Source organism: Egretta garzetta, unplaced genomic scaffold (genome assembly GCF_000687185.1).
Source record: "Egretta garzetta isolate BGI_Z169 unplaced genomic scaffold, ASM68718v1 scaffold629, whole genome shotgun sequence".
In the NCBI taxonomy this organism is placed as follows: Eukaryota; Metazoa; Chordata; class Aves; order Pelecaniformes; family Ardeidae; genus Egretta; species Egretta garzetta.
Window position 1 is genome coordinate 308,440 of NW_009260785.1, and position 26,405 is coordinate 334,844.

At 39.0% G+C, this 26,405-nt stretch overlaps 1 protein-coding gene across 1 annotated transcript; it reads right to left on the reverse strand.

Moving 5' to 3' along the window:
* Positions 1-3,058: 3,058 nt before the first annotated feature.
* Positions 3,059-24,904, reverse strand: ANKMY2 (ankyrin repeat and MYND domain containing 2; the record flags this gene model as incomplete). Its single annotated transcript, XM_035901769.1, has 10 exons — positions 3,059-4,801; positions 6,128-6,269; positions 6,678-6,806; positions 8,619-8,754; positions 9,732-9,946; positions 11,083-11,243; positions 13,320-13,418; positions 15,320-15,458; positions 23,718-23,794; positions 24,853-24,904. Coding segments are annotated over 10 exons (1,374 nt in total), but the record flags the coding sequence as incomplete, so codon positions are not given.
* Between the last annotated feature and the right edge of the window lie 1,501 nt (positions 24,905-26,405).

Below are 26,405 nucleotides of genomic sequence, written 5' to 3' on the forward strand. Positions count from 1 at the left end.
ATTGCACTCCAGAGCAATTTTCTTATGTTCGGATGGAATTTCACCTGCAACAACTTGGGCTTGTTGGCTGTTGTCCTGTCACTGAGCATCCCCTATCTTCTCTACAACTACCTCTAGGTACGGTAAGACTGTGATTAGATCTCCCCAAGTCTTCTTTTCTCTCGGCTGAACAACCCCAATTCCTCCAACCCTGTGATGGCCATGGTGGCACCCTCACTGGGCCTCTTTTCTTTTTTAATGTCTGTCTTGAACTGAGTTCACCAAAATGGGACAGAGTATTCCAGGTGTGGCCTAGCAACTGCCAACTCAAGTGGAATAATTATGCTTTCCATCTGCCAGCTGTGCTATACTGTGCATGGCACCATTTCCCTTCGGTGCTGCCAGGGCACACTGCTGGCTCCAGGTGAGCTTGCTGCCCACCAGGACCCCCAGGTCCTTTTCAGCAGATCCAGACAGGTCCCAGTCTGTTACTGCTGCTTGGGATTACTCCACCCCAGATACAGGACTTTGTTAAATCTTGTCATTCCTTTCACCTTTTTGCTGATATCCTTCCTTTTTTATTTCAACTTCCCTATTTTTCTTGCTTGAAGTTCCGTGCATTTTGTAAATGCCCTTAAATTAACCGCATCTTTGTGGTTTTAAAAGGTAGCTCAACGCCTTGGTTTTGATGGGGTTTCAAGAATGTTTAATTTCTCAAATTGAGTCAGTCTACAAAGAAGCTAGACCATACCAAGCTTTGGCTAACATGTTTTCTTAAAGAGGTCCTCTCCAAGTAACTGTCCATTAGGATTTAGTAAGTGTATTCCCTAGTTTGTCTTGAGTCTTTTGAACTCTGACAGCTGACTATGCTCATGGACATAGTCTGTGATGCAATCATTTCATAGCAGCAATTTCACAGTCCCAGAATCTGTAGATTTTACATAGAATCATAGAACATGTCATAGTAGACACAGAAAAGGCTGAATTTAAGCGATACTTCTCTGAAAGCAGACTGTATCCCACTTGGAACTAGACTAAGGTAGTAAGCAATGCCATTTCAGAGTAAATTTCATTGATTTCAAATTTTTGGATCAAATTAGAGGAACAGTATTTCTGGCCTGGAATATTTTTCTGTCCCTGTCTTCTTTTGATTAAAGAAGAATTTAAGTGAAATGAAGAATCATTTCCATTTTCTGCTCAGAGAATGCTGCAATGCAATGTTTCAACATAAAGAATTTTATTACAGAATCTTTTATAACAACTAATTTAACATTTCCTCCAAATAATATCAATTTTGAAAAGAAAATATACATTTTACAGGAGTAACTGTTTAAGAATTTTAACATGACTTCTTGTAATGTTTTTGAGCATATAGATGGGCTCAGAGAAGATGACAATGAGTCAGTTTATACATAATCTTTGATGGTGAAAAGTCTCACATTTTTTTGGCCCTCCCACTATTGTACACAAGTGTCCCAGGAATACACAGATTAAACAAAAAAAACCTACCAGAAGCTACCATGGCATCTAGAAGCTTTCCATTGTAATGTTTGCTGCCCGTGCACGTTTGTAAACGTTGGGTGCTGTCCAACAAGCTGCAAGTCAGAAGAATTGCCGACTGCCAACATGTCGACCTCACTCAAAAGGCAGTGCTTTCCATACGCTCACCCATCTGAGCTTTGTCAAAAGGTTTGAGTCTGGCTTAGAGCCGTTAGTGGAGAAGCAGTAGTTAGCTATTTATATACAAAGAAATACTCAAATTACAGAGGTAGTTTCAAATTTTGCTGAGAATTCCCTTTAGTCAGATGAAGAAAACCTTGAAAATCTACCTGCATCGAAACATCTAAAGTGATTTGAACATGCAGCATTTAGTTCACTAGAAGATATCCTCAGACAGGTTACATCACACACCCTTGAAGGTGCAAGACTCCCTCTGTTGGCTCTGCACTCCACAGCGGTCTTGTGACTTAAAACCTTGCTTAAGGATATGCGTATGGATTTTCATTCTACTTGAAGTGCCTTGTAAGCAACACGCCATGAGTGTTTCCTCCGATTCATGATTATGCAGGAGCTAGTCGTTACCCCAAGTCTAGGCAGGACCTATCAACCATGAAATCCCCGCAGAAGAGCTGTTGCCAGCTCAGGCTGAGGAAGGCAGGGGCAGCTCTGGAGCGTCAGCGCGCACCAGGACCCTACCTTGGATTGCAATTGCTCTCTTCTGAGACTGGCTGCAGAGAGGGAAGTGTGGCAGCCTCTGCTCACAGTGACTTTGAAGCCTTTTCAAGTTCGAGCAAGAACAAATGCAACTCCATCACCTGTGTCAGCGATGCCACACTTCACACCTATTTACAAGCTTCATTCTTTCTCCTGTTGCTTTGTCTGTTCTTTAGGCTGGCAGAACAAAAGCAGGATTTGTGGCTTCATTCTTTCTCCTATTGCTTTGTCTGTTCTTCTTTAGGCTGGCAGAACAAAAGCAGGATTTGTGCTGTGGATTCTCCCCGTACTTCTAAAATCCTGGATCATTTGTCCTAAAGGGCCTGCATTTTCAGAGAAAGGTTAAAGAGCAACACATCCCTGCGAGCCCCAAATGCCATGTGTAGAATAGGGAACCAGCAGCACGTCTGCATTCCCAGATCCAGGAGTGGATGGTGACTACATCATGACTCTGTATCTAAGTTCCAGGCATGCATCTCTTGCCTGCCAATTGTCACAGAATCACAGCATGGCAAGGGTTGGAAGGGCCTCGGGAGATCATCTAGTCCAACCCTCCTGCTAAAGCAGGTTCACCTACAGCGAGTCGCACAGGACTTCGTCCAGGTGGGCTTTGAATATCTCCAGAGAAGGAGACTCCACAACCCCCCTGGGCAGCCTGTTCCAGTGCTCTGTCACCCTCAAAGTAAAAAAGTTCTTCCGCATACGCAACTGAAACCTCTTGTGCCCACTGCCCCTTGTCCTGTCGCTGGGCACCACTGAGAAGAGTCTGGCTCCGTCCTCGTGACATGTCATGAAATTAAACTTGTGCTCCGGAGCTGCAGGGCAACTGAAACCTCTTGTGCTTCAGTTTGTGCCCACTGCCCCTTGTCCTGTCGCTGGGCACCACTGAGAAGAGTCTGGCTCCGTCCTCGTGACATGTCACGAAATTAAACTTGTGCTCCGGAGCTGCAGGAGGCCCATGTGTGTCAAATGAGAATGTCACCGTATATCCCAACAGGCATTAACAGATGCAGTAAACAGAATGGCCACGCAGCTCCCTCCTTTTAAAAAAGTTCCCTTTATTCTTCACAATTTACTAATCCTTGTAATTAAAACACAGGTACATTCCCCACACAGGTGCATTTATGTATTCTTACTCTTATAGTTTTCAGAATACTAAACAAAAGCTTTCCATATATTAAATAGTAAAAAATTAATAGCATTTTTCCTCTGTTTTGAGGATGGTCCTTATTCCTTGATGCTGAAGGATATTGCCATGTTCAAAACACCAGTTATTCAACCAACAATTAGAGAATCTCAAATTTTGCCATCCTTAGGCAGCAAGCGGTATTTTCCGTTGTGGCATTCCCATTGATTCCATGAGACCCAGTAGTAAATCTGAGTGACAACAGCACAGCTAAGGGAAGCTATTTTCTGGATACGGTATTTAGTTGAAAGCCTAAGTGAAATCCCAGCTGCATCAATTCACACATGAATTTTCCCATCTAATTCAGTGGGACCAGGTGCAGCATGAACAATATTAAGCATCTTTTATGTTTATGAAATAATTCATAATCAACATCGCAGTTGTGCTCTAAGGCATCTTTACCTGAAAGCTGAGATTTAGAAACCATTACTGTTGTCAGTCAAAATATTTTAAGTCATTCTGGTCTTCCCTTCATTAGACTTTGATAAACTTGAAATATTTTGGACCAAACCAATAGTGAAATAATTCTACTGAAACACATATTTCACAGTCAGCTTGAGACATCTGAAACAGCAGTACCATTTAGTAAAATTGCCTCAAAATAGACACTAGTGTTGTGCACTCACTAGTCAAAAGTATTTACAGTAATGTCATGAAAAGTTGAGAATTCAGATGAGTATCATCAGAAGCTTAACTGCTACTGAATTCCTTCAGATAAAGCTTCATAAAGCAGTGTAAAAAAGCAATTTAACAGTTGGCTTCCCAATGCTTTTAACTACAGTTCTGTGTACTTGCAGAAAAAATATTTAAATTACAATTAAAATAGATTTTAGGTTCTGAAAACATGAATAATCCAAATAAAATGCTTTTTATTTTTACTGAGTGGCTCATTAACCACAGATACTCATAAATTTTTACTGTGCTTACTGTTGGTATACATACAGATGGATCTACGCCACTCTAGTATTTATCAGATAATAAATAGCTTATTTTGACAATCTGCAACAGAACCTGAAGTACTTATAGACAAATTAGCCAGTATTTCATCTCATGGCAGACAGAGACATGCTGTCTTTCACAGGGAGTCCTGCATAAGCCATGCTGTAACAACTCAGACATGGTCAGCATAAAAAAAATTCATTAGGACCCTTGAGGTACAGGGACAGAGCCAGAACTCTTGGTCCCTTCCTACCCACTCTTACTCCTCAGAATCTTGAATTTTTTGAAGAGCAATGTCAGCTAAGCCAGTCTCGCTCTCCAGTGGACTTTCAGGGTGCGGGGCTGGTGCCTCCGTCTCTTTGGTAAATTCAGGTTCTTCCATTCGGTCAGTAGCATGATTTGGATCCACTTCTTTGGTAGCATCTGGACGAGGATCTGACTGTTCTTCACTTGTAGAACTACTCTCTACTAGTTGCACTTCATCTAAACAAAAGAGAAATTGCATCATCAGTAAACACTGAACTCATCTGCAAGCAAACATTTTTATTACTGAAGAATAATAAACACTAGGAAACTTTGCATCAATTACAAAAGCGATTAATTTAACCAAGCTTCATCAAAAAAGACCTAAGACACTAGAGTTCTGCTTAAGTTGGTGTAAGATTACTCTGAGCCTAACCCTAGACAAAGCTGTCCTTCATTTATCTTCAATTTTGCCATACTTCTTTTTAATATGTAGAGGACCAGAGTAGGACTCTACAGGTATTTTAACTTTCACTTCAAACATGCTTTATGGACACTACTCTTACAGTTAGCTTTTCAAAGAATGGCTGCAGGCTGGTTAAACATAGAGTACATGCGGGTTTTGTTTTTCTTAAAAGAAAAAAAAAAAAAAAGGCACGTACATGATTACGTAGGAAGCATTTCTGCATCTACCAGACTGAAGAAACTTTGCTAATGAACAGATGACCACAATCAACTTTGGCTGAAGTGAGTGATCCTGAAATTTATAACCTGACTGCATGGAACGGAATCAGCTATTGCACCTTTACTTTGCAAGCAATGTTTTCAGAGAAAAAAAAAGTTAAGTAACTTTTTGCCCTGATTCTGCTAAATAGGGGTTGTATTCTAGCAATTCTGAAAAGAAAGAGGGGAAAGCCTAGTTGGGGAAGGGGAATCGAAGAAGTTATAAATGAGAAAACGTGATTTTCCTATTATTTCATGTACAGAAACACTGTATCAGAATAAGTTCGGAGTATGTATGATACAGGGCTTTTTCTGTCATTCTGCATTATTTGCTTATTGAAGGGAGAAAAACACCATTAATGGTTTGAAGAGTAAAGCTTGCTTTCTTCACATTCAAAGTACACAACACAACTCGATACTGTCACGATGAAGAAGAAAGTATTATAGGAGAGTTAACATCTACATTCATCTTTGCAACTGGAAGGAGAGGGCTGCTTGCTTACTATCCAGCTTGTCCTAACACCTCCAGTGAAAGGTAGAGTAGCATGAAACTTCTGCAGGATTTTGATTAAAGGTTTGGATTTTGAAACAGTGCAGTGTAATTCAGAATGCTTTAGTTGGAGAAACCTGTGTAACTCTAGCATTGAAAACCAGATTTTAGAAAGCACGTAGCATTTGTAAATTGAAAGACTGGAATTCCAACAAGTGCAGGTATGCTGTTAGGTTACAACAAAGATTTTTCTTTCAACCTCAGCTGTTACAGATTCTGAGACCTGTTACTGTTGTTCCTTGTGGCGCAGTTAATGCAGCATTCGTTTCAGCAAGCAAACTATAGATCCTAACCTTTCTTTTGCTTTTTTTCTTGTTTCCTTTTTTCTTTGGCGGCTTCTAGTTCTTGTTTCTCATGAATTTCCTTCAGGGTCTTGCAGACTTTTTTGTGGGTAAACCAGTGTATTTTCTGGCAGTTCTGGTCGCAGTACATCACCTGGAAGTTACCAGAGCTATCAATTCATCTTTGTGTACTAAAAAAATAAACAATATTCTTGCATCTCTTACTGTACCATGTATATTACTTAATAGTATTTTTAAGCAATTTTTAAGGTCATATAGAGTGATTCTAACTGATATAAAACTCTATAAATAATAGTTTGTTTTGTTAACTCTAACAATACAGAAATTTTACTCTTTCTTAATTCTTAAGACAGACACACTTGGAAATCCACTTGCGAATTTCAGGCATCTCTCCCAGAAGTAGATGTTTTGTGCATTTTCACTGTAGGCAGATGTGCCATTCCTCCTAAGTCTACATGGTAAATAATCAAGCATTCAAAATCCCCAGCAGCTCAGTGGCACTATTTTTTGTGATTTGTTACAACTATTTACGGATTCTTACCATTTTACATACTGAACACCTTTTGTCTGCTCCCTTTCCCCCGCAAGTTGTACAGAATTCAGCATCCACAAAACCCACTTGGCCAGTAATAGCTTGTGTAAGTACAGAAAAAGCTGTAGGATCAGAACCCTGAAAGGTAAGAACAGAGGTGGTAATGAGGTTAAAAAACAACACTATTATAAAGAGGGACACGCAAGAGAAAAACAAAACAAGCAATGCAAGCTTCCAGGCAGCCAGCTGCAGTCTGCCATTGTGGCAGGAACATAAAACTAAATCACGGAACTTCAACTTACGCGCACAACCTAACATTTATACAGCTAAGATAGATTTTTGTATATAAAGTTAACTCAGTCCCTAGCTTCTGTAGAAGGGAGGATAAAAATTACCATTTTTTATGCTGTAAATGATTAATAGTACTATTAATGATCTCAGTGTTCTTTACACACTGTCATCCACTTGTAGACCGTATGCAGCAGGTTTTTGCAGATTAGTCTCTGTGCTGGCACACAGAAAGAGATTTTGCTTGTCACTGAAATACTGTTGTGCTCGGTGTACTCAGTTAATACAGACCAAATGTTTGAACTTGGAATCTTCAAAACAATTATTTGTGTATTATTATTTAGATATTATTTGCAGCATCTTTCCCATGCAATACAAGCAGTAAGATTTAGTATCTTTTACTGGTAACCATAAATTACAACTATTATTTTGGGCAATGACGTAAACATCAGAGGAAAAAAATGCCAAGTTGCTCCAGCTGTAAGTAAATCCTTAAACTACCACAGAATATGCATGATCATAACTACTACGACAATGCTGAGATGCCCAGACTGAATCCAAGTAATTGTGCATGCCAGAGGTCAAGGCCTTCCAGACAATTAAAAATGTATAGCATCTCCTCCTTCCCAGTTCTGCAAAATGGACAGAAATCCAATGCACCAAAGTGTACTTCTGTAAAGGGAGAAGGCAGAAAAGACTCTTCTAAGGAAAAAGGGACAGGAAGGAAAATGTTTACTCTAAAGGAAGTCTTAATGCATCATGATGGCTTATGTTTTCTCACTGGGTTTATTTTTCTGGCTTAGACAAACAGTAGGGATTGCATTAACCCTCAGGACATTTTAGTCGACTGGAGCCACTTAAGATGGAGGCTATTTTTAATTCACTCAGCATAATCCAAACACGTCACAAAATTGCTCCACTTCCCCACTGTCAGTGCATATAACACAAAGTTCAGAGAAAACATTCTCAAAAAAGAATAACAACTCTTGTGTAAGATTTATTATATCCCCATTAATAGTATTATAATGAAGAGTGTGTTAGTAAAGATGTATGAGGAAAACTGAAGTTAGATTTTTTACTTGTAATTCTGATTTCCTAATTTAGATACACTTTTTACTCTATATTGCATCATCTTGCCTCTCCCTGTGATAAAAGGAGCTCCATGGGATGTTTTTCCTTTTTCTACCACCATATATTACCAACTTTTTGTGTACGCTAGAAATGCATTAAATCCAATGGAAGGAAATTATTTGATCTTAAGCTGAATTTAAACATTGTGAAAAAAAGTGCAAAATGGATTTCATCTGTGTCTGAATCTACAATTTGTAAAAGCAAATTGGCAAAGAAAAACTGAATAGCCATCCCAGAGTAGGAAAAGAAAGCTCTGACACAGAAACAAAGTGTTCCAATTTTCTTTAAAAGCTAAGGTATTTAAGCATTCATTATGGGCACAGGAAAAAAACTACTACTTGAAGTATTTTAGGGCGTTTTCCTGCAATATGTAAAATAAAATTCCAGTTTGCCAGAGAGTTCAGGGACTTTCAAAAACCTTTGCTTAATATAATACGTTGCAGAAGCTGAGAAACAGAAAGATGGCTTAGTTTAAAGTGAATTTACTAAGCAAGCTGCTTAGAAAGTATTTTCTTGATAGGAAAAACTTACTATTTCAACAGGAGCAATACTTCTCACGAGCTGCTGGAGCAACGTAGCTTCACAGTAAGGAAACTTTCGGATACTTTCTCGAATTAGCTTCTCTTGATACACAGGGAAACCATCTTTATCTCTCCCTTTCAAGAGACTAAATTTTTTAAAACCAAAGGCAAATAAGAAATCACATAGTAAATGTTCAAGAACAAATACACAGCATGCTGTACTCTGTCCTCCTGGCTCTGTCCTCTGTCAATTTATAGAGAATTAGAATTCAAAATAATTTGCCAACTTCAAATGCAACAGTGTTTAAAATGCAAATGAAATTATCCTTATTCTAATGCACAATTGTTATGAAATATAAAATAACTAAATGTGTGCTCTGAAACCACTACTTGCTAATGCAGTCACACAGAGAAAAATAGATGTCTACAGGTAGAGGAGTATCTACATCAGACTGAAGCAGCAAAACGCTTTATTTGTTTTCAGGATGTGAAAGCTGACTTCATAATTTATTTTCAGTATCGCGTAGAAATCCATGGAGGCCTATGGGGAACGTGATCCTTCTAAAAGCCAGGCCATTTACTTTGGTACTTAAGATCAGGCAGCTGGTTTTGTAACTCTGAGTTGGTTCTGAAGAATTGCCTAAGTGATTTAGGAGTCCAAGTCTCATCCAGAGCCAGCGGGACCTGCGGTTCTCAGTTGCTTAAGTGTTTTTGAAAAAAGATCTCACCCCATATGACTGCTGGAGAGTAAAATGGCAAGAGGAATGTTCCCAGATGATCCGCATTGGACATTGAGAAATTCTTTTTTCAAGCCTATCACTCCCCTTTTTCTCCGCCACATGTTGCTCTCTGCTGCTTCATAGTGTATGTGTCATTGCGAAGCTCTAACCAGTTCCAGCAGGGAGCTGAAACTCTAGGAATGTTTCCTTTGTACCCCAGGAAAGGACAATGCCACTTCAGATACAAAAAAGGGAGTCAGTGCCACCCTGAAGTGACTGCAGCTGGGATTATTTCAAAATTTACTTGGCATAGCCTTTATCCAAGACAATCCAATCCAATATTATTACAGTTGTCTTGTTCTGATCTCTGTAAAGCCTTCAGACCTCTCTGTAGAAATACGTACCTTTTGATAAACCCATCCAGTTTATCCTCTCGCTCTTTTAAGAATGTAATACATTTCTGGAAGATGCAGCTGATGTAGTGCATTTTCATGGCAAGTACTTCATTCATGTCTTTCTGCTTCATACATTTCTCACAAATTAGATCCAGCACCCTGTAACATTTCTGCAGTGCTTCTGCTTCAGCCAATAGAGGGTTCTCTTTTACCAGCAACACAATCTATGAGAAAGATTGAAGAAAATGCAATCCCATTAGTTACTAATATTTTTCAACTTCTGCATTAGCATTGAAGGTTATATAGCTCATTGTTGCTGAATTGCAGCAGAGTTTCTAATACTCCTCTACTCCTGCCTTAGGCAGCCTTCCTCTTCTTTCTTCAGTCATTATTTAGCATTACTATCTAGCATACTGCACTTCACAGTTCCCATAAAAGAAACATTCAAAATTAAAACTGGTATTAAAAATAAGAAGGATTTTGCCAGAACAAGAACCTGAAGAATCAAAACAATTTCAAAACAAACCGTTACAGAAACTACCATACGCTGTCCTAAAATCTCTTTCCTTTCGAACACCTACCATAAACTGGACTTGTATGATTTAAGCAGTTTCACAGAACACATCAACCTCAGATAATCTTGGGAGTATGTCAGGTAGACTCGTAAAGCACTGAACTAACCATTTTAAGAAGAAACTTATGCTCTACTCAGTAGATTAGCGGCCACTGGTGCATTACTGTTTGTATGTACCGCAGATACCCGATGGGCAACTGTTGGCAAATTCCTGACTGTGAATGGCAAGCCCAAGGAACTCGTCTTTGAATTTAGGTGTATTAAGTTTCTCTGAACTACATTGGAAGAGCAAACCATAAAAGACATTATTTTCAGCAAATATCCTGGGAAGTAAAAATAAGCATCTCTTGCCCATACATTCCGAAACAGCAGCAGCAGTAGATGTTACTATGGTGAACCGGTGATGAAGGTAGGAAGATACGCACTGAGACAAGCACTGAGAGAACAATGAGATTTTGTTAAGCTAGGAAATTGTTTTATGTTTCCACTTCATGTGGGGCTAGGAAAAAATGAAAGCCAAAAAAGAAAGCTATTTATGGTTATTAATGCACAAAATAAGAGTTTCTCCACTTAAAGGTGTTAGTTCAAGATCCTGGTGTATATAAACACTGAAATGGCTTAATTTGAGTCCTGTCTAAATGTTGAGCCTGATTCTCATTTTCAGAAGCATCTGAATTAGTGGATAACGCTTTTGATGTCAATTAGACTCTGAAGAGTTGCATGCTTTCTGACATAAAGAAACAGTTCCCATACCAACAAACATATACAATTTACATATTACTCCACCTTAACAGGATGCATGTTAGTAGTAGTAATAATTTTATGTAGAGGCCCCGCTAATTTTACTGGTAGTTTTGGTTCTTTATCTAAGCCTTGTGGTTTAGTATAGTAGTCCAGCCTCTCACGTGGAAAGAAGTTGTTGATGACAGTCACACAGTCATGTTGGCCTAGAGGCACATAAGAAAAAAAAAATCACCAATTAAATGAAATAATAACCAATAAAAAAGACCAAACCCAAACCTCATACAAGCAATACAGGTGAAAATTACCCACACAGGAGCTTAGCATGATACGCTTTGCACTGGTAACGGGCAACTCTTGCCATTCTTTTGCATTCAGTAAGTGTAACTTTTATGTTCAGTAAGTGTAGCTTAGTGACTCCCCTCAGGGAATGACTTCTAGAAATTCCATTTTGAGAACTCTTCTCCCCTTCCCCCATCCTCTTTAAGTAGTGTCACACTGGTGTTAAAATTTCTCAAGAAAAGTTCTCTCCACTTCGTACTTTCAAAAATTAATGACATTTGCATCAGGACTTGAAAGTTTTCAGACCTGAAACAGAGAGTAGCGTATTAACCTAAAGCAGGAGAAACTGCAAGAACGGAACATGCTTAAAATTTACCAAAAAAAGGACTGTGAGGAAAGGAACAAGATGAGAGAAGTTACACCCCCTTCTTGTTTTCTGCATCTGACAGAATGATGGAGCACTTGGCTAAAGGGAAAGTGAAATTTAGCTTCTCTAGTTCAGGACCACATTCTTTAAACCGATTGACTTACCTTGGCACTAATCCTGTTGGTCAGTAGAAGACACAGCCAACCAAATTACAGTATTTTAAACCCTCCACTGTTCTAGAAGACACTGTTCTAAGCTAATAGAGCACAGTGTAAGACAAATGACAGGGGAAGAAGTATCCTCACTTCCCACACACAGACAGATGAATTCATGTTGATTGGACAGAGAATAAAAAAGAACAGGAATGGATTCCAATGTTCAGACTTTTACGGAATAGCATCTCTCAGTATGCCTGAAGATATGTATTCTATCTTGGTGATGTGACAAGATTTTAAACAAGAATTCTGCAAAATTATGTTGGAGATCATAACATTTCCCATTCGTTAACAACTCAATTCAGCATCACATTGGAAAAGACTCTCCAAATCCAAAGTACAATTAATAGTTGAGTGGAATTCTCTGACATATTAAGTGAATAGTGAAGGCTTTGCTGCTTGAACTTCAAGTGAGCAATGTCAATCTCTTCCTCTTTCAAAGACCAGAATGAGATCTGATTGAAGCTGAAACTGCACTAACTCACTATTCAAGAAGTAAATCTAAATGGCAAGGTAGGCTCTGGAATCCACAACACCTAATGGACTTGCAGGAGAGTTCTCAGACACTTAAGCAATATGAGAGGGTTGTGCTGAAGTGAAAATACAGGTCCTCATTTCTGGTTGTTGGGAAGGTCATCTGGACAGCAACATCTGAGTCATTAAAATTACTCCACTTTTTCTGGTAATATTTTATCACGTGTCCTTGCTAGAAACTGAGAAAAAGTGGTATATTTGGGAATGTTAATCCAGGAATCTCCCAGCACTGTCCAGATGGATAAAGAAGTAAAAAGGGCTTAGAAAAAAAAGACAAGAAAAAGAAACATAACAACAGACAAAAGCCTGGTTCCATGTTTTGCCTGGGATCACCCAGCATACTGGAATGACAAATCTTTTATCTTGTTCTAGCAAGTTCAGGTCAGTAAGTACCAACTGCCTCAGAACAGGCTCTGAGACTTCTCCCTCTTCCACACGCAGAGGGAGAAGGGCAGGAGGTGACTGACCGCTCGCAAATAGCTCAGGTGAGAGTTCCTGCCCCCTAGCCCTATGTTCGTTCCTTCCTACAGAGGAAGCTCCAATGGCACACTTTCTACTGCAGAAGCACATACCTGCGCTTCAGACACCTCAGATGTTACCAGCTTCCCCTCACTGTTTGAAAAGTGATGACGCTGCAAAACCTTGCACACCTGGAGAACACCAGCATCTATTCTTATAGATAAGATCATTTGTGCTTTTATGAAATAAAGCATGGGAATAGAACACAAATTGACTGTGTTATAGGTTGAGATGTGGACAAAAAGCTGAACAACTGCATCAGTTCAGATGAGGTCATTAAATAATGTTTCTCCAATAAAAAGCATCAGAATCTAACATTTTACTTCTTTAGGAATTTAGGAAATGATAATAGGTTTTCACCTTACCCACAAAAGCAGCCATCTGAGCTGCTGTCCTTCCCACAGAGTTGACAACATCAGTCTCTGCTCCAGCCTCTAACATCATCCAGGTGATTTCTTTGTTTCCTGAATTTTTGAGGAAAGATATGGGGAATGAGAGAGAACAAAGCAGAACTTGTAATTCTTTATACTGTAGAATAACAAGGACTGAATTTCTTAAAGACCAAGAGTAACACTGAGGGAAATGAATGTTCTTAATGTCATTATTTTAAGAATGGATTAAGAGCAAGGCACTGTGCTACCTCCTTATTTATGGTTCCAGCGGGTCAAATCAAAGTAAAAACTGAATTCAGGCTGGGTATAACTCTGCTCTCTGTAATGCACATTCAGCTCCCCATGGAGCTTATGGGAGTCATATGTATATAACTAGACTAGAGCTTGGTCCCTCTGGATAGCAGTACAGAAGCAAATTCTACTAATCTAGTTTGACAGTTCAACTACAACATTTGCTATTGTAAGAAGAAAAACAAATCCAGTACTATTATGTAGCAGGAGCATAGAGAAGGGAACAGATTGTTCCTTTCTCCACAGCGGGAACTGGGTGTTCAGACTGGGCTAAATACCAAGTAAAATGAAGTTAAAATTTGATGGGAAGATTAGATGACTTAATTGGTGCCCTTCAGAGACTAATAAGGACACTTGTCACCACTCGTGCTGGTTCTGCTTTCAAAGGTATTCTTACTTTATCAGATTTTGTGCATATGCTAAGTACAGAAAAGTGAATATAAAAAAAGAAGGGGGTGGTGGATGGAAATTAATGTTTCTAATTTAAAAACAAAGGCATTGTGTCAGCAGTGCTCATGTACCTTTTGCACTCACAGATAACAGATCCTGAATTCAACATTCAGAAGCAATCAAACCCATGATGACAGGTTAAAAGTTCAGCTGTGACAAAATGGTAAAAATCCAGCATTTTCTGTAAAGCTGCAGTCGTTCAACAGCCTCTAAGAGTTTGGTCCCATCTATCTGCTGCAGCTCTGATACTACACAATGCCACAGGATGCTGAAATTTCCCAAATCTTTTTACCAAAGTTTTAACAGAAGAGCAATCTGATAATCCAGTTAAGGTTCACATACAAACATATGCCTTTCTTTTTACATGCTTGTGATGAAAGAAGGCAGAGTTTAAACTCTACCTGCTAAGAAATCTTACTTCCCTAGAATCTCCTTTTTGGGAAGACATAAGTGGCCTAGTAAAGAAGATATTTAAAATAACCTAGTATTCCCAAAGCTAAGCTTTTCCCCAGAAGGAACAATGTTTTTTATGTAATGACCTTTTCTCACTCAAGGAAATAATTGTTCCTCTTATGAGGGAAAAAAGAATGGCAAGAGGAAAGCTGCAAACCACTACTTGACACAGGAGAAGATATATACAGTTAGAAGTGCTCTCATGAAAAGAAATAATGCAAGATGAGAGGGAAAATTAGTATGAGAAAACATGTTTTTCAAACTTACTAAACACTTTTCTAAAAGCGCACAAGATAATTGCATAAATAACAGAGAAGAAAGGCAAAATTTGAAAAATACTGGCTTGATTTGACAAGCCTCAAATATTAGTAAAAGCTACCGATTTGTAGTCCTAAAAAAAGGCAGTTTGGTGCAGCATCTTTTTCAGTGTAACACAGTATAATTAAACAGAATGTATCCCATTGCACAAAGAAACAGTCCCAGGAGACTGAATTTTGAGATCTGACAAACTCAACAAAGTATAGATAGACTATTATGCCTCAAAATACTAAACAAAGTCAATTTTTGTATGAAAAAAGATCCCAAGCCTGAACAGCAGCTATCCTATTCCACTGTCCTGATGACTCTACTGGTCCTGACATATTCGCATGGTTCGGGTAAGTAACAGTAAGCCTGAATAACAGAAAGGTGTCAACATTTTCCTTTAAATAAGCAATTTACGGCAAATTGTACCCATCGATGTCATAAAAATCAGTGAGCGAAGTTTAGTGAGACGTTACCTGAAAGCCCAGCAAACATCAAGGCAGTATATCCATGCTCGTGTTCATTGCAGTTAACGTCAGCCCCATGTCGCAAGAGCAACCTGCACATGTCTATTTTCCCTTTGTACGCTGCATGCATGAGAGGGGTCATGCCATGCTGACAAAAGAAAGAGGAAGGAAGTAGCATACAAAAAAAAATTAGTTATATCTCTTGATCTTCATACCATTGATAATTTTTACTGTACATACATACTCAGTATAACTACCAAAGCCTCACGTAACACTTAAGTTAGGAACAACAAAAAGCTCTCAAAATCCTCATGAAAAAACATGGTTACTAACATGCAGTAATTTTCCATTTCCATGTCACTTTTCTGATTATGCTGTGCTATATCTTTGAAAACAGACCAGTGTTGAATAAATGAAAACCATTTACGACTGATTTGTCATTGGCCTTTTGTAGAAGACATTATTGTTAAAGACAATTTCTTTTAACAATGTCTTTTCCCTGCTAGCAGGAAAAGCCTCTTGTAGAAAAATTCTTAGGTTCCTAAGCTATCTCTTTTCTCCCCTGCATTATACTATAAGCAACAAGAGAATCAGGAATAGGCTCTTGCTGGTTTTGCCATTACAAACACTTGCAGTTTCTGAAATCCATCTTGCTCAGTTTCAGTCATGATTACTGGTAATTGTGCTATCCTCCTCTCTGCCATGTATCCGCCCTTTTGGTGGTGTGCCTGTGATCTTACATCAGCCAGAGCTCTGAAAGCCCTTGTAAAGATACACAGCTCTAACTAGACTTGAACAACCACACAGTCTCAAACCTTGCCTTTTGATGAACTGCACCAGTACAAAAAGGATTAGCTTCAGCAAGGGAGGCGCTGAGTTTAAGAAAAACTAATTAGAGTTGCACTGGTGTAATTATAAATGCAAACCTGGGCAAACCCTAGGGGAAATTTTCAGAACTAGGGTGAACAGTTAGTGCAGGCTCTCTCACTCTCAAAGGGCAGGGAGAAGCACATTCCTGTTTGAAAAAATTGCATGACATTCCATTTTTACAATTTGATACGCTTTTTCCAATATGCTGCTTATTTTCACTTAGCATCAAGTCAGGATTCATGTTATCAGCCAAGACATAGCCATTGCCCAAAAACATTCTCCAACACTGAATACAAGGGAGCGTGCTTTAATTTGTCCCTGATGGAAATGAAAATGGCATTTTCTTCCTTTTTTTGCAAGTAAGGCTGTGTGCATGAATACGCTCATGGACGCCATTACTGCAGCTCCGTAAACACATGGTAACGTGACACTCTGAAATAATGCAATTGCCAGTTTGAGCCTTAATATATTTCTTGTTTCAATTTATGACAGAATAAAACCCAACTGAGTTAAATTTATCAGTATAGTTTTCAAAAATTTCCTAAAAGTGAGGGAAATTGGGAAAGTTAAAAATATAATAACAATTTTTAAGTATTATATTTTCATTATTCCCCATGCTAACTGAAAACAATAAAAAAATCATTACTTGATGCATTGTATTCTAGTAACCCAAAGTATTTTAGTAAACTACAATATGAGCTTCCATTAAAGAAGCAAAAGACCTGAAGAGATCACTTCACAAACACAAAACAAATTTGTATTTGCTAGGTTTCATGTGTGGTCCTATAAAGGTAAGTAAAGGCTTTCTATCCTAATATTTAAAATATGTGATGTTGACAAAAATTTTTATGGGCCAACGCCAGTCTGGAGTCATAAAGGATTTGCCTCCTTTAGCAGCGCAGAAAAGTAACTGCTGTTAGGGGATATGAACACAGGAAGGTTTTTGACTGGAGAAGGAACTTTAAGAAAACAATGACTTTTAAGTTTGGTTGTATCTTGAAGGCCAGTTGTTTCAATTAAGAAATCTGTCTGAAGATTATAGTACAAAGGAAAGAATTGTTGCTTTGGGGTTTTTTTGTCATCTCCTCCTCCACGGAAACTTTTTCGAAACACCTTTGATTAAATTTTGAAAGTGTCAGGCTGTGGTGTGGATCAAAATAACGTATCAAGCAGAAAACATGTGGACAGTTGTTAGAAAACTGGTTTAAAAGTCACGTTAACATCAGCCTTTCACATTCACAGCTAACCAAAAGGGGACAGGCTAGACACAAACTTATCAGGAAAAGCTTGGTATCCTGTATTATGCCCCTATGCAGAAACGGAAATGACTGCAAATACTCTTCTCAGGCTGAATATCAGAGACAGGTCCAGCAACAGTCTGTTTTCTGTCAGATGACATTTGGATTGCCAGTACAACATACTTAAAAGACTAAATTAGCAGACAGTTATTAGGCATACAGATAAAACAATTTATTGTTCCAGTACAGAATGTAGGATGAAGAACCCATTTTCTAGCAGCTACAATATAACATTCTTCTGACCAAAAATCCAGTCTTTTAACCTCATTTCCTAGGACAAAAATGAACCTTGCCCAGTTTTGCTTACTTTGCAGGGATGTTACATGGTTTACAGGGAGCAAAATTAACATCTCCTGTCTTCTGCAGGGCTGTGAGTACACCCTGAATGTCTGACTGTACAAGGGAAATAGAGTTTGCAGTGCCTCGAGAAATTGCTTGGCACCTCCCTTGAACAGGTTCTTCAGCTCACCAACCAACAAGGACTCCCTGTCACATTGGGGCTATGCCTCTCAGCGCAGCCAGCCCAACCATTACACACCACCCTTCCCAGGCCCTGATGTTGAAAATATACCAGAAACAGACTGAGGGGTGGGATTCTAAGAGCTAAGTTGACCTAATGCTGCCACAGTGGGCAATGCAACTGAGAAGAAAAATAAAAAAAATAAAATTAAAAAAAAAAAGTACTACGGGGTCAGTGGGCTGAATCAGCTAGCAAGCGCAGAAAAGGGTGTGTGGGGAGGCAGGAGGGGCAGACAAGTACCAGAACCAGGGATGGGTTGGGCTCCACCACCAGAAGCAGGGGAAGAAGAAAGCAGCTCAGTCTCTCTCTCTTCAGCACCTGGGAGAGGTGGAGAGGTGTGCTTCCACAGGACAAATAAAAACATATTTATAAAGATAATAAACTGGAAAAGAAACTTTCTGCCTTCTAAGGAACTACGGAGGAAGTTTTCAACACCACTGTTTCTCAGCCTTTGTTGACCAGAGGAATTGGGAAGAGGGGGGTGGCCAGCGAACAAGAGTCAGGACAAAGTAAAAAAATACGCAGACCATCTCATATCCCAGTGACCTGTGCGTATTTGGCAGAAAAACTGTGTTGAGAGCATTTAAACACTCATGCTGACTGTGTAAGAAGCCACAGACATGACACATTTATTTTTTAAAAGCCATTGTTTTGTGCATAACACACTGATAATTTGCTACTGAAGTAGCCACGTAGACTTGAGTTACTCAAGAGAAAAAGAGGAATCCAATTGGTCCCAACATTCCCAGTGAAATTTTACACTTCTCATGCTCACTTCACCCTTCCTCTTAAGCGTGGAAACATGGCCAAGATGTGGCACACGTGGGCTGGATCACACTGGAGCAGCTCCCTTGGCAGGTATTGGGGTACACTACGACACTGCATGTGTGAATACTGCCTACCTAACTCAAGTTTAAGTCAGAGGTGATTTGGGTAAATAGAATAGAAAAGAAAAAAGACTGTAAAACTCAGCTGAAAAACCATCGTAGACATTTGTATGCTGACACTGTTAAAGCATCCACCTCTCCTTTTCCCAGCTCTTCTTATAGTGAGGAACATGGCCCTACCTTAATATGGAGAAAGTGCCTCATTTTATTCTTTAGATTCAGGCAACTATACCAGTTCTATACATTCAGGAAATTACAAACTAAACACGTAGACTGGAGGTTTAGCTTTTATTTAAGACAATATTTGGGAAGTTAATAAAAAGGAAACAAATGATACAATAAGAGCAGGTGTCACAAGGAACACAGAAATACTAGTTGAGGAACGTCTTTGAAATCAACTCTCCTAAATAAAAAGGAAGAGCACTACTGCAATCAGACCAACTCATTAAGACTAGTTCAGGTAGGTATTTGGGATTGCATTGTAAAAAGGTCTCTGACTTTTAAAAGCAATGGTACTGAATGCTGCTAGTCTAGAAATGCATGACTTGAATTTTCATTGAATGAAAGCCTTTAGAAATTTCACCCCCAAAGCTTTTGAATAAGATTGCCCTTACCCATCTTAAACTTACTGCAAGCTGGATTTGGAAGGTAGTCAACAGATACATGCACAAATCATTTTAGCTATAGCGAAGTATGAACTAATTAGAATATGAAATATTGTTCAGTGAGTGTAGATACATCAATCATAACTACAGTGCTCCTCCTTTATAGTCATCCTGCTGAGCTGTTGGTTTCACATATGTAACACATTACATTTCTCTGATGATCTTTCTGTTCATCTGCAGTGGTGAAAAGTTAAAGTCTACATCAGTCAGCGACCTGAATTGAAACCAGATAATTCTTAATAGCTGTTGAATTTTCTTTGGTTTCTGTATTATGAAATACTATGTAAAAAACATCAGAAGACAGAACGCTCTCTCCTCAATAAAGGCCAAGGATCTGGGCATTTTCTGCTAGCTGGCACAGGAAGTTCATACTGGAACAGCAAGACAGATTAACTGAAGACCCCTCCACTGAACATAATCAGTATGAGTAAAGCTACACATATCTCATACACTAATAAGCAGGCTGCTGCTGTAATTCCCAGGAAGTATTTAGTTCTGTAATTAGCATATAGAAGTGGACTGTTTCTAAAAGATGTATTTTATTACAGAAGTCAACAGCTGAATTACTAAACTAGAAAAAAAGTAATGCTGCTAGTGCCAAATGATAGTTCTGTATATAAGATTATGAATGACCTTAAAATTATTTTAAATACAGAAAAACTGTGAAGCCTTTTCAGGTCAAGTCTCTGCTCGATCTGCAAAAAATATGGGATTGTAGTATTACAGTGCTCCTTTACAACCTTAACCACCAGCATGACTGGAAGAAACTTCCATGGCTAAAAATCCCACATGCTTCCTGTAGACTGCCTTTCTGTAATAATCTGAAGGATCTTAGCCACACCCTGCAAATGGATGGAGTTAAAGTTAGAAAACTGCCAATGTGAAGTCACAACACTATTTACAAGCTTTGTGCTCCCAGGGGAAAGAAAATTCCTGAACACTTTCTTCCATACTAATTTCCAAATTAGCAATGACTCCCTCTAAAATAACGGACAAAAATGACTAAGCAGTGTGCATTTAAATGAAATATATTTGTGTGTATCTTGCATCCATTTCCATTGCCCATCTATTTGTCCTAACATTTTGGGACACCTGAGCTTAAATGCCCCTGAAGTTTTAGAGTTGCCAGAGTCAAATAGTTATAAAGACAAATTTTGTGGAAGAGCTATATATTTCTTTGTTTCCACATGGTGGGTAAGCCTAAATACCTTTCCTTTCTTTGACAACCTAAATCCACAAAGAAACAACAACAAAAAAATTGATTTGGTCAGAAGAGATGCTGGGAGAAAACATGACTGTATCTGCTGGGTATCTACACCCTTCTGGAAGGTAGGAATCTGTGCAACTAATTTGAACAAAGGGTCTTACTCTGCTTGCAAGTGACCTACAGCACTGCAGACAGGAGGAGACAAAGGGTGAATGAGTCTTGGCACATGGGCAGGAAAAGCAAATAGACATAGAGGAGCAATTTTTTTATTTTTTAAATACATGTAACAAGAGCAGAAGCAACGCTGAAACATTGTGTCCAGCTCACACCTACATTTTTGATGGAAGAAGCTGAAACCACTGGAAAGAATCTGGAAAAGAGCCATGATTATAGCTCAGTTACTGACGAAACATAACTTTAGGCAAGGTATTTAAAAAGTCGATGCATTTGGAAGATGTTAAAATGTGCCTTGGTCCTTGCCTAAAGTTCCACAGAAAAGATTGCTGATTGTCAGTAGTTTTTAATCTAGAATAAAGCAGATCTAAGCAGTTAGAATATACGGTCAAACTGAAAATTGAAGGGACATCTTATATATTTATTTTTTAACATCAGGAAGTGCAGTGTTTAACAGCCTGCTTCTGGATGCTGTGGATTCTCCAGCCTGTGGAAATTATTAAATTGTGACTGCACGTTTGCTGTACCAAAAATAGAAGCGAGAATTACATTAAACCTGTGCTCATTCTGTGGATTCTCTCATATAAAAAGGACTGGAAGGAAGGAAATGAGTTCTTAGTTCCCAAATGAATTGTGCTCCCATTTCAATACCTAAGCATTCAATTTTCAGGGCTGTTTCCTCATTTCTTAACATTAATAAGTAACTAGTAATATAAACAATAATGTGAATTTCAGGATAAACAGCTAAGACAGCAGCAGAAGAAATTCAAAGCAGTCTCCAGTTGTGCCAACATCTAATAACAAATGAAGCTAACGTTTAACTGGGGTTTCACGCACTCTATTTATGTATAATTAGAATACACAGTAGAGGGAAAATGGTTTATAACAGAAAAGTTGTAAAAGGTGACATGACATGACTGATGGATTAAGAATCATAAACAAACCTGAACTCTTTCCTATTCAATATGCATCATTACACACCACTCTTGAGGATAAAAAGGAGACTGCAAGAAGTCTATTGCATGAACTTTTTAAGCCTTATGTGCCTTGGGTGTATTTAGTCAGATGTGAGCATTAGGCAAGTATAGTTAATACTATTTCTTCTTTAGCAATAGCCTGAGGCATAACTCAGTTATGGTTTCTATTAATAAACCATGTCCCCTCAACAGTAATCCTGCATGTTGCGCTAATACTGCATCAAGGGTGCAGTCGTTCAGCACTAGTTCAGCAATTACACTAAAAAAAAAAAACGAACAACCCACACACTTTTTCAAGTCCATACAATACAAGTCCATAGACTTGCAAACCTACTTACATTGTATCTTGTGTTCCTAAAGTTTACTGTAAAGCTTAGCTTGAGTCGTTTGTCAGAAGCTGGTTGAAACTCGTACATTAGAAATTAAGGCTTAAATATTTAACTATTTAAGAACAATCAGAAAATGGATCTGTTGGCAGCACAAAAAAGACTGACAATATTCCAGGAAGATAACCAGTAAATTAAGTGATAAATTTCCTCCATTCAGCATTCACAAGACTACATCTACAACACCCCATCCAATTTTGGGCCTTCAGTACAACCAAGACATGGATAAACTGCAGGGAGTTCAATGGAGGGCTACCAAGACATGGTGGGAACTTGAGCAATTGTGCAGTGGAGAGAGGCTGCAGGAACTGGGCTTGTTCAGCCTAGAGAAGAGATGGCTTAGGTGGGACCCAACAGCAGCCTGCCAGTGCCTACAGGAAGATCATTGAGAAGACAGAGCCAAACTCTTCAGCTGTGGGGCCGGAGGGCAAGAAATAATGACCCTAAATTGAAATAGAGGTTCAGATGTAAGGAGAAAACATTTTCACCATAAGCACAGTAAGGCAGTGGAACAAGTTGCCCAGAACTATTGTGCGGTCTTCCTCCTTGGAGGTTTACAAGGCCAGACAGGATAAAGCTCAGAGCAACCTCATCTGACTCCGGAGCTGAATGGGAGGCTGAACTAGAGACCTTCTGAGGTCCCTACCAGCCTGACTTTCCCAGTGATCCTATGAAATGATGAAGTTGGAAAAAAACAACAAATTGACATTTAAATGGATAAACTACACATTGATCTAACATGCAAGCTGGCCAATTACAGTTTTGCTTCCATGTTACACTTCATATCAATGTTGCATGCTTTAGAAAAACATTGTAAAAAGAAAAAGAGGAAACATAGGAACATCACACAAGGTTCCTTTCCCCATGAACCTTGTCCCATCTTCAGTTAGCATTTAAGGTTTTTACCTTCTACATGTCTATCAATCACATCTGCCTTTGCAAAAGACTGTGTTTTCCACTTCTGACCTAGCTGCTCACCAAGTATGTTTACAGTTCTGCAAAGATAAGGCTTTGGGTGATGAGATGCAAGTGTGAGAGAGGGATGGGTATTCTTTATCCACGCTGTCTGTTGCTATCTAAGCAGAGGGACTACAGTTTGGTGGAGGTGACAAGAAGTCCAGGAGCACCCCCGTGTGTCTTGCTGCAGTGTTCATCTTACCTTACAGACACCAGAATTCATGCTGGAACTTGAAAGAATAATACAAACAGTGTGGTACTTTAAGTAACACTGATCTTTAAACTTTCTTAAAAAAAAAGTAAGAGCTCTTCAAAGGTTCATTATGCAGCTGCAGGCTAGAAATATCTTCAGAATAACTCTGATTTCCAGAAGTCTGTATAGCAATGTTACTTAACAACAAGAAGGCCTTCAGACTAGTATTTTCCTTGCTAAACCCAGCATAATGCTTGTACAGTTTTGCTGTACCTCATCCAAGCAATTGACACGGACATTCTTGCTGCCCAGTAGCCTTCCAGCCTCCTCGGTGTTTCCTTTAATTAAAAAAAAAAAAAAAAAAAAAAGAGAAAGGGGGGTGAGAAAGGGAATAAATTGAGAATCAAGAGGAAAATTATCAGTTCCATTCCTGATTTGAATCAAAATCTTTGTAGATTAACCAGTTGGGATGTAGATTAACCACCAATAAATCAATCGCACTTAGTGAAGAGGCTTAGGCAACGAACGGTGTTCTGTTCTAGAAGCTAAAAGCCAAGAAGTCACAACATCAAAGAGTAGCCTGAGAGCATGCACTAATAGTAAACATCCATTTTTTTGTGACATAACTGCTCTACACACACACAAGAACAGGACACGAATAGGTCTCTTCATAAACTACATCAGAACAATCCTGAACAAGTAAAATGATACTGAGCATTTTAACAGATACAGTACTTTGACTCCTTTCGGAGCATCTTATGTCCAAAAGAGCTATCTAAATTCTCAAAAAAGGAAATAATCCATTTCAAAGACTTTTCTGGTCTGAATGAAACATGCTTTCTAATTTACTCGTCTCTCCTTTCCTGTTTAAATTTGAAATCTGCAATGTTCCACCTCCCAGGTCCACAAAAGTGGAAGGAATTTGCTTTTGGTAAGAATAGAGTTGGAAAGGACAAGGACTGAGGTAGCTTGATCACTGACATTTCTAAAAATTGCCAAATGCCTAAGTAGACTGAAGTCTGAAAAAAAACTGTGCAAGGAAAAATAGGCCATAAATTTGTATTTTTCAATTTGCTACAAGAATCCTTCCAGTTAAGCCACAGATCTAAGAAGCTGATTTAAAGCCCTTCAAAAGCCTATTCAAGTAATGTCAATGCAACTTCAACAGACATTCAAACAAACAGAAATAAAAGAACGTTCAAAGAGTCTAAGTTTGGGGAATTAAATTTATTGCAAATTAACAGAAATTTGTGATCACTGGTTCAATCATAAGCAAAGCTCTTTCAGCAGTGTGTGCTTAATAAAAATAAGCATGACATCCCTCATTTTAATGTCAGGCTTCATGTTTATCTATTTATCGCTATATCACAAGGAGGCATTCTTCCAGCAAATTTTCAGCACAGCAGCTCTTGCAATTTCAGTTTTGGCTCATCTTCTTTCAGAAAACCCTTACAAATACTAGAAATAATTTATTTTCATAAAGCTTTTGGTGTGATTTAACTACGCTAAACAGGTTTATTTACCCATTTTTTAAAAAAATTAATTATTCTAGGGAAAAGAGCCAGTCACCTGATTCATCTCACACACTTGTGAGAGACCCAGTAAAATACACTGGCCAACAGTGTAGAGTAGTTTTCAGAAGAACATCGCAGCCAAAAAGCAAACATCAGAAACAGCAAGTCTTGAAGGGGCGATCTTTGAAGTAAATTTTAATGCAAGCAAAGCAAAGTTGCATTTACAAGTTCAGGTTCTGTATGACAAAACACTGAAGGATTTCCAAACAAGACAATAAACCAATGGAAGTCAGACTTCTAAAATTGGCTTGAAGGTAGAGCCAGGCTGTTCACAGTAGCATGGAGGCCAAGAGACAACAGGCAGAAGTTGAAAGAAAAAAGAAGCTTCAGATTGGATATAAGAAAAAACATTTTCACTACGAGCCCAGTAAGGCAGCAGAACAGGTTGCCCAGAGACAGCGTGCAGCCTCCATCCTTGGAAGTTTTCAAGGCCTGATCAAATAAAGCCCTGAGCAATCATGTTTGACCTCACAGCTGACCTGTTTTGAGCAGGAGGTTGGCCTAGAAACCTCCTGAGGTCCCTTCCAACCTGAATTATCCCATGACCCTCATCATAAGCATCAGTTAAGTTAGACAGAAGTGTCTGCAAGACAAAGGCCTGAAACTCTGATTAAAGTGAGCCAGTCAAACTGATTCTGGCCCACAATTAATTCATTGCTGACTGCCCTATGCATGTGTCTCTGACACAGAGGAACATTTTAATATAATTGAGAGTGAAACCCCATAACTCTACATAAAATTTCTTATGGGGTCAGATTGCCTCAAAACTACATATAGAAATGCATGAAGCACATGAGGTGTTTTTAGTTTACCTCCAATTAACAAACATCGATCACGATTTTCAAAATACCATTTGGAGTACAACTATTTAGACAAGGCGGTGAAATTCACATTGCTGGGCCGTGAAACCCAACTGCTACTGCAAGTGTGACAGAAAGCCCCCCAGCAACAAGCATATGTGCCATGTAAAGGGGTGAAACGGCAATGCTTATTACATGAAACGCAAAATAAAACAGTCCAAGGGATAAGAGGTGCACGATACCCCGGACAAGCTCAAATTCTGTTAATTTAAGAACATCCTGTCCTCAAGGACATCCTGGTCTGGCAACAGCACACAGGGAAACCTGTAACAGTTGGCTAAAGAACCGGGTTACCCCCAAGAAAACATTTTATTTTTTTGCAGAGCACATTAATACAAACTGTCAGATAACTGTCAACGTACATTATTAATGTGAATGCACATGAGAAAGATGCAAGCTTTCCTTGGCAGGGCTAGACCCTCGCAGCTGGGCTTCCCCAGCCCGCACGGCAGAGCGGGGCGCACCCCTCACGCCTAGCAGGCGGCCCCCTTCGCACCCCCCCGGCGGCACAGGCCGGCCCCACGTAC